Below are 7,684 nucleotides of genomic sequence, written 5' to 3' on the forward strand. Positions count from 1 at the left end.
AGTGAACCAAAAAAGAACGGCAAAAATATTTTGAAGTGAATAAAGTAATGCATGTTGTCATCTATAGTGCCCCCAAGACCATTCAGTCCAGAGTCTAAAATTAGCTAACTGCACCAGTGCTCAGCTTCATGCCCAAATTCCTTCAGCAAAATGGAACTGTTCATACTTACAGGATTGCTATCAGGATTACTGAGCCAGTATAGGATAAGTGCTTTGCAGATACTAGCTGTTACTAGTAGTAATAGTGAAACTGTATAATAATAGCAATAACTGAATAAAACAAACGGTCCCTGCAGAGTGCCTTTCCTCTGAGCAAGGATCTAGCTTCTGTTTTGAAAAATGGACCTGAGGACCAATTGTCTCCGGACATGTGCTGAAGGCTTTCCACTGTTCATATGCTTTATTTTAAAAATTAACAGGGAATCCTATATATGTTTACTCAGAAGTAAGTTACGTTGAGTTTAATGGGGCTTACTCCTGGGAAAGTGACTATAGAATTGCAGCCTGAAAAGACAAAATGACTCAGATTTGTAGAGTGGCCCCAGAAAGGATACCTTCTCCCCCAACACACTCACAGCCACCCAAGATACACAAACACCCTCCCACCCCCCTCTCTCTCACACAACACCTTATCCTACACTCCCGCCTTCCCAGAGTTCCTAGTGCACACACATTCACAGCAGTTTTGCTTACGTTGTGCACGATATGAGGAGAGGACACTTTAGCTTCCCCACTCCCTCAACATTTCCAGTGCAGGGAAAAAAGCAGTGATTTTGGTTGCATTGGAAAATAGAAGAGAGCAGGGCATATAGTTTAATTACCTCTGCCCGCCGCCCTTTCCATCGCAAGGGAAAGAGCAGCAATTTTTCTTGTGCTGGAAACTACAAGAAAGTAGTTTTTACTATCCCCCACCCATCCCTGTTCCCATTGCAGGAGAAATGATTTTGCTTTGTTTTGGTTTGCTTGCCTTGCCTTGGCTCACCTCACCAAAAGCCACATTCTCTGCTGCAGACTACGACCAGGCAACCTACAGACAGTGCTTCTGGCTGATAAGCAGCCATGTAGTGTGTGTGTGTGTGTGTGTATGTGTGTTTTCTTACTGACATGCCTGATTAGTCAAGCAAGCAGATGGGATGGACCCGCTCCTCCACAAGGGACTAGGAGCGCTTTTCTGTGTTGTTGATTTTTTAAAATATTTTCAAGCTTTTATAGGGGATCGATTCCCACAGGCAATTTGCCCCATGAGTGGCAACTGCACAGGCCCAGTTCATCCAAATGCAGCTAGCAGGCTGCAGGAGGAAGAGAGAGAGAAGCCAGCAGCAGAGCAGCAGCACAGCTAAATCCAAATAAAGCAGTAACGACGGGCAGGATCAGGGAACTGGATGAGAAAAAAGGTAGAAGGAATTATGAGAGATAGATAGAGAGAGAAAGAGAGAGAGAGAGCGTTTGATGGACTGGCTGGCTGTGCTCCGCCCTCCTTTGCCCTGTAAAGGAGCCTCTTCCGCAGGCTCCTTATTATCATGAGTTGTGAAACAGCTATTGCCACAACGAACAAGGATTAGAATAACCCAACACAGATTGTGCATTGGATTCAGGCCGCTTTCCACCCTCCCCCAATGTAATTGTAGATATGTGGGCCCTGTAACAAAATGTTGCAGTGTAGAACAGTTTTCTTCAGGTTGCCAGCCATGTCCTTTTCCAGGATACTCTGTTCCATAACATTCCCCCTCACCAGCCCCCATTTTCCATTCTCCTCCTCCAACAGTCAGCCAAATTTCCATGCTCACTGAACATGCTCAGTCCCCTTTGGACTATTTTTGGGGTCCCCCCTCTTAGGCTTTTTCTTTCAAAAGTTCCTTTTTTTTGTACCTCAGACAACCTTGGGGTTCCCCAAAGCCTGCTGATTCTTTCCTCTTGTGTGTGGATGGTGTGGTTTTGTCTACACAAGAATCCAGTTTTAGAGAATGATGAGTTCGCTGTTAGTATTTGGACACATGTCTTTATTTATCTGCAGGGCAGCAGCACACTTCCACTCTGCTTCCAGCACCACAAGCAGGCGTCATGATGAATTCTGTAGAAGCGCTTCAGCAAACGCCTTTCTTCAAGTTGCCTCCAGGTGACAAGCTACGAATCAAAGAGCTGGGTCCAGAAAGGCCTCCTCTGACGCTCCACCAATCTGGATGTGACCGGGGGAAAGAGTACACACGGACGTTCAGCACATTGTGGTACGAGAGAAAGAAATGGCTCTGTGGAAGTGCTACGAAAGATGCCCTGTTCTGCTTTCCCTGTCTGCTGTTTGGAGGTGACAAGCCATGGACACAGACAGGAGTCAAAGATTTAGGACATCTCACTGAAAAGACCCGGAAGCACGAGGAATCCAAAAGCCACATGGAAAACTGCGTGCAGCTAACCATGTTGGGTACAAACGTTGCAGCTCAACTGGACGAAGGCAGCCGTGTAAGAAAGCATAATCAAGAAGTTGAGAACAACAGGTACATCCTTTCGAAAATCATTGACTGTCTGCGGTTCTGTGGTGCTTTTGAGCTGGCGCTTTCCAGTCACAGCAAGACGGATGATTCAGAAAATCCGGGAGTGTTCAAAGGACTGGTTAATCTTGTGGCGTCCATCGACTCTGCCATGGAACTTCACCTGCAGAGTGCCACAGTGCTGAGAGGTCTGCCAAAGACGGTTCAAAATGAACTGCTTGACTGCATGTTGGCGGTGGCAAAGGATCACATTAAAGAGCAGTTGAAAAGCTCTCATTTTGTAGCCATCGAAGCCGATTACATAACACATTTGATGACTGACTGCCAAACTGCGCTGATTTTCCGGTACATCGATGACGATTGCTCACCAGTGGAACGCTTCTACGGATTCACCCGGGTGGAAGACTCTCGGCCTGAAACCATTGCTACAGTTTTGCTTCAGCAGCTGGGAGACGTGTTTCCAGAGGCGACGGACAAGCAGAAACTCATTGCTCAGAGCTACGATGGGGTGAACATGACACGTGGTGAGCACACAGGAGTGCATAAGAGGATTAAGGACATATTTCCTAATGCTCATTATGTCCACTGCTATGCCCATCAGTTGAACTTGGTGATGCAACAAGCAGCATCCCATATCCAGGAAGTGCGCCTTTTCTTTGCACAGCTTTTTGCATTCCCCGAGTTCTTTGCTCACAGACCAGAAAGGAAAGCAGTTCTGGAGGCAGTGGTGAGAAGACAGCTCCCCAAATCATCTCAGGCAGACTGGAACTTGAACATCCAAAGAGTTAATGTGGTGACTGTGGTGTTTGAGAAGAGACTGGAGCTAATTGAATGTTTTCATGAAATCAGAGATGGGAGGTTTGATCTGAGTGCGGTCCATGAAGCCTATATGCTCCTTCGGCTGGTGGAAGACGACGGTGAGTTCCTGTACCTCTTGTCCCTGTTCCACAGAATCATGCCTCACGTGGATACCTTTGACATGCAGCTCCAGAGACCAGACTCTGATTCTGTAGCAATCAAGAAAGCGACCCTGGACTTTGTGAGGGCCATCAATTCAGTCAGAGATTCTATTCCAACCTTGCTTTCTGAGTTGCCTCCAGAATCTCTGCTGCCCAGGGGCAAAACAAAGGGGACCCTGGATCTAATCGCATCACAAGTCTGCACCATCATCGTTGCACATGCAAAAGAATGTTTTGCCTTTACCAGTCATCTTGCAAGTGCAATACTGGTGCAGGGGCATTTGTTTCCAGCACATAAACATAAATTTCCACAAGAGGCACTTAAAAAGACTGTAGAAGCGTACCCCATGCTGCAGAAGGATAGACTGAAGACGGAGCTCACCATCTTGTACAAGAGCCATGAATTCTACAGTTGCGAGAATGCTTCCACACTCCTGCGCATGCTTTTGGAGAACAATCTGGAGACAACTTTGGAGCAAACTGTGACATTGCTGAGGATCCTGATCACCACTCCAGCAATGACAGCAGAAGCAGAGCCGAAGTCCCCTGCTTTGAAGAGGGTCAACACTTTCCTGCGGAACGTGATGTCAGAGGACAAGCTCAGCGCCTTGGCAATGCTGTCTGTTGAGAAAGAGATGATTAAGCAAATTCCAGACTTTAATCACAGGACAATTGAACTGTTTGCAAGACAGACAGAACGTCACTCCAGCTTTCTGTGCAAACAATGAGAAAAAGAGGCAGTGCTCCCATTTTATTCAGTTTTGTCAGTTTTTCTGACAAACTACGTTTCAAAGAGCTGGGGCCAAACTCCTTGTTCAGGTGGGAGTGGGGTGGTGGAGGTCGCACACACGTCCACCCAGCAAGGACCCACGTGCGATTGCACAGAGTCCTTCTGAACTGAGGTAAGACACCAAGGCCAGGCTTAAGATAGATGTGTGAGGAGCACCTTAGGTGTCTGTCCCCAACACCCGTCCTCCCCCGCCAGTCAGTCTTGCCATGTTGTCAAGTTTGGTAACTTGTGCAGATTCACAAAACCCCACAATGTAACAGGTCCAACTGTTCCCAGGTGTTCCCAGCCATGTCCATGAAAAGGGTCCAGAGCTATCTTTGAGTACGTTTACTGCCAGTGCTCTCCTGCTCCAGTTCGGAAGTCTCACAGGCTGTGGCTTCTTCTTCTCTCCTCTCTCCAGGTCTTTCACACCACCTGTTTTCTAACATAGCTCCTCTCTTCCCAGAGAAAGAACACTTCCTTTTCTAGGTCAGGCTGAGGAAGCAGTGGCTCTTGAAAGATTTAGGCCTAATAGTCTAATTACAGTAGAAGAATCAGCAAGATCCCAGAGCTTAGAAGCTGGATATTGTAGGGTGTTCTTTTCACAGGCCCCAAAGTTCTCTTTCCTCTTGTATATTCCCTTATCCACAGAGCTGTAGCCCCACACTTTTAGTTGGCCTGGTAAGCATTCCATTGTTGAGCCATGTGGGTTACATCTGATCTATTTATTTCCTCACTCAGGGATTTCATTGAATACCCATTCAATTTTGCTGTTTCTTTTTAACTTTGAAAATTACAATTCCCCTGAAATATTAGAGCTTTAGTAACCACATGGCAAGCCCAGCAGCCGTATTGCATGCCAACCAGTTTTGTAGTTCAAGCGAGGCCAACACCACGTAACCCAGTGGTGCATGCAAGTGTCTCCAATAGTGTGTTATGAAAATAGCTTCCAAAAGGTGTTTGGGGCTCAGAATAGAACATGCAAAGCAGAGCAAGAGACCCAGTGCCGATAGTATGAAGAAGTTCCTTGAGCCTGTTGGACCAATGGGGTCTTCATGTACTGATAATGAGAAGGTCTGGGGAGCGCTACGAATTCTCCTGATGTTTCCAGTTACCATTGCCAGTGGTGAGCACAGCTTCTCAAAGCTGAAACTCATCGAAACATATTTGTGATCTATCATGGTGGATGAGAGGCTCATAGCACTTCTTATCATATCCATTGAGAATGACAGGCTCTAAACCTGGGTCTCTCGCCCACTGTGCTACAGTTTGCACAAGTCAAACCTCGCATGGTGACAAGACAACAAAACTATCACAGGCTTTACTTTTTTAAACATTTTTTGTGTTCCTGCAATTGTCTTTTGGCAAGCATTCTTTATTTTATAATACCCATTAACAGAAATATATTTTTAAAAGTAGATGAAAATATTGTTAACCAGTTTTCCTGCAAGGTTATACTGGTTAACAAGGTTATATTATATTGATGTATAAGCTAACTCCTATTTCTCATTCTAGACATAGACTGACAGCTTTGACCAAGTTGCTTTGGAATGCAACAGTGTTATTAATTGCTGGAACGAGAGATATCATTCCTTATTTGTTCAGCAGGATATTTTGGATTTTATAATATTCTTTTTCTCTTTAACAGGATTTCTGTCTCTAAAAATAATAGAAAAGTTAGGTTTTCTAAAAATCTAATTTAGAAATTGACCTTTTGCAACTTTCTTTTTAAATTATTTTACAGTGCTTGTAGGTTTTGTAGTACTTACAGTGCAGGGATGGGATGTTTTTGGCCCTGCAAAGTTTGACTACAACCCCATAATCCCTGACCATTAGCCATGCTTGCTGAAGCTGATGGGAGTTGGTCCAGCAACACCTGGAGGGGCACAAATTTCCACCCCTGTTATAGTGCTTGGTAATGTCATCTCAAAGTAAAGTAAAGCTGTGATCCACAGATGTGCAGTGTCTCATCAGCACTAATAATATTTTAAAGTCTTTGGGCAGGTCAAGCCTATAGTTAAGACACTGAGAGTCTCTGCCTCTTTGTCTGCCACAACATGCCGCCCCTAGTAAGCAATCTCATTAACCTGGTTCAGATGACACGACAACCCATCATGGGTTAATTTACCAGTGAGGGGCTGTGGCACGTGCCGCCTGCCATTATAAATATGTAACCCCCAGCCAGGGGTTGGCGTGGCTTGTTATGTTGGCAATTCTAGGCAGCAGGAATTATTTGAGGGTTAAACAACCCTCGCATAACCCCAAAGCAGAGGCAGGCAAAGAGTGAACAGGAAGAGCTTTAGGCTACCCTTACTACTTGTAAGTAACAAGGAAATGGGGACATGGAAAAATCAGCATCTTCCCTATGAGCTGGTTCACACGTAATGGCAATTGTGGGTTAATTAATCACGAATCGTCGATACCTTGCAGGGGCAAGTGAGCATGCTACCTCCAGCATCCTCATCACTTCTGCTTTCAATTAACAGCATATGATTGCTCTGTTCAGAGATTGTTAGTGTGACGTCCGAGCCCAGACACTTTGGGTTGTATAGGGGTTAAACAAACCAGAGTTAAGCCAACAACAAAACATAGGTTAACTATGCTGCCCCTTCTGTTTCTGAGGGGAGCGGGAGGTCTGGCACAATTAACCTCTTGATACTGATTATTTGGACCCATTCCAATCTGGGTTTTGTCCTGGTTATGGCACTGAACCAGCTTTGGTTGCCCTAGTGGATGACCTTTATCGATCGAGGGACAGGGGGAGTGCAGCCCGGTTAATCCTGCTTGATCTCTCGTCGGCTTTTGACACCATCGACCATGGTACCCTCCTGGATCGACTCCATGAGATGGGTATCAGAGGCACTGTGTTACAGTGGTTCTGGTCCTACCTATGGGGCTGATATCAGAAAGTACCATTGGGTGACCATTCCTCAGCCCCTTGGCAATTGAGCTGTGGGGTTCTGCAGGGTACCATCTTGTCCCAAGTGTTATTTAACATCTATATGAAGCTGTTGGGAGTGGTCATTAGGGAGTTTGGAGCCAAGTACCATCAGGATGCTGATGCTATCTCCCTGTGACATCTGAATTGGGAGAGACTGTGCAAGTCCTGGATCAGTGCCTGAACTCAGTAATGGGCTGGATGAGGGCCTATAAAGGGAAACTGAATCCTGGCAAGACAGAAGCCCTATAGGTGAGTGGTTCCCAAATCTGGGAGATACAGTCAGGGCCAGAAATATCGGAACAAGGATAACTGTTTTGGCAGTTGGCCTCTGTACACCACCACATTGAAGTTGAAAGGAAACACACCCAGATGGGAGCAAAGTCAGGACTTTCAGCTGTAATTCAAGGGGTTTGACAAAAGTGGGGCACCAACCATTCAGGAAGTACAGCCAGTGGCATACACACACACCCATCGTTGGTGGCTCATAAGTAATGGAACAAGCCAACATCATTTCAAACTTAAGGATCGC

General features: G+C 45.8%; 1 protein-coding gene across 1 annotated transcript in view; it reads left to right on the forward strand.

Moving 5' to 3' along the window:
* Positions 1 to 7,468, forward strand: part of LOC146355701 (zinc finger MYM-type protein 1-like) — a 31,610-nt gene extending 24,142 nt beyond the window's left edge. Inside the window, exon 14 of the mRNA XM_084830660.1 lies at positions 2,015 to 7,468. Within this exon, the coding sequence (XP_084686786.1) occupies positions 2,015 to 4,173 (2,159 nt within the window). The 3' untranslated portion in view covers positions 4,174 to 7,468. The remainder of the gene's footprint in view (positions 1 to 2,014) is intronic.
* Positions 7,469 to 7,684: the final 216 nt, after the last annotated feature.

This window comes from Heloderma suspectum, chromosome 2 (assembly GCF_057233095.1).
Source record: "Heloderma suspectum isolate Gila_16-S chromosome 2, 16-S_ref, whole genome shotgun sequence".
Lineage (NCBI taxonomy): Eukaryota > Metazoa > Chordata > Lepidosauria > Squamata > Helodermatidae > Heloderma > Heloderma suspectum.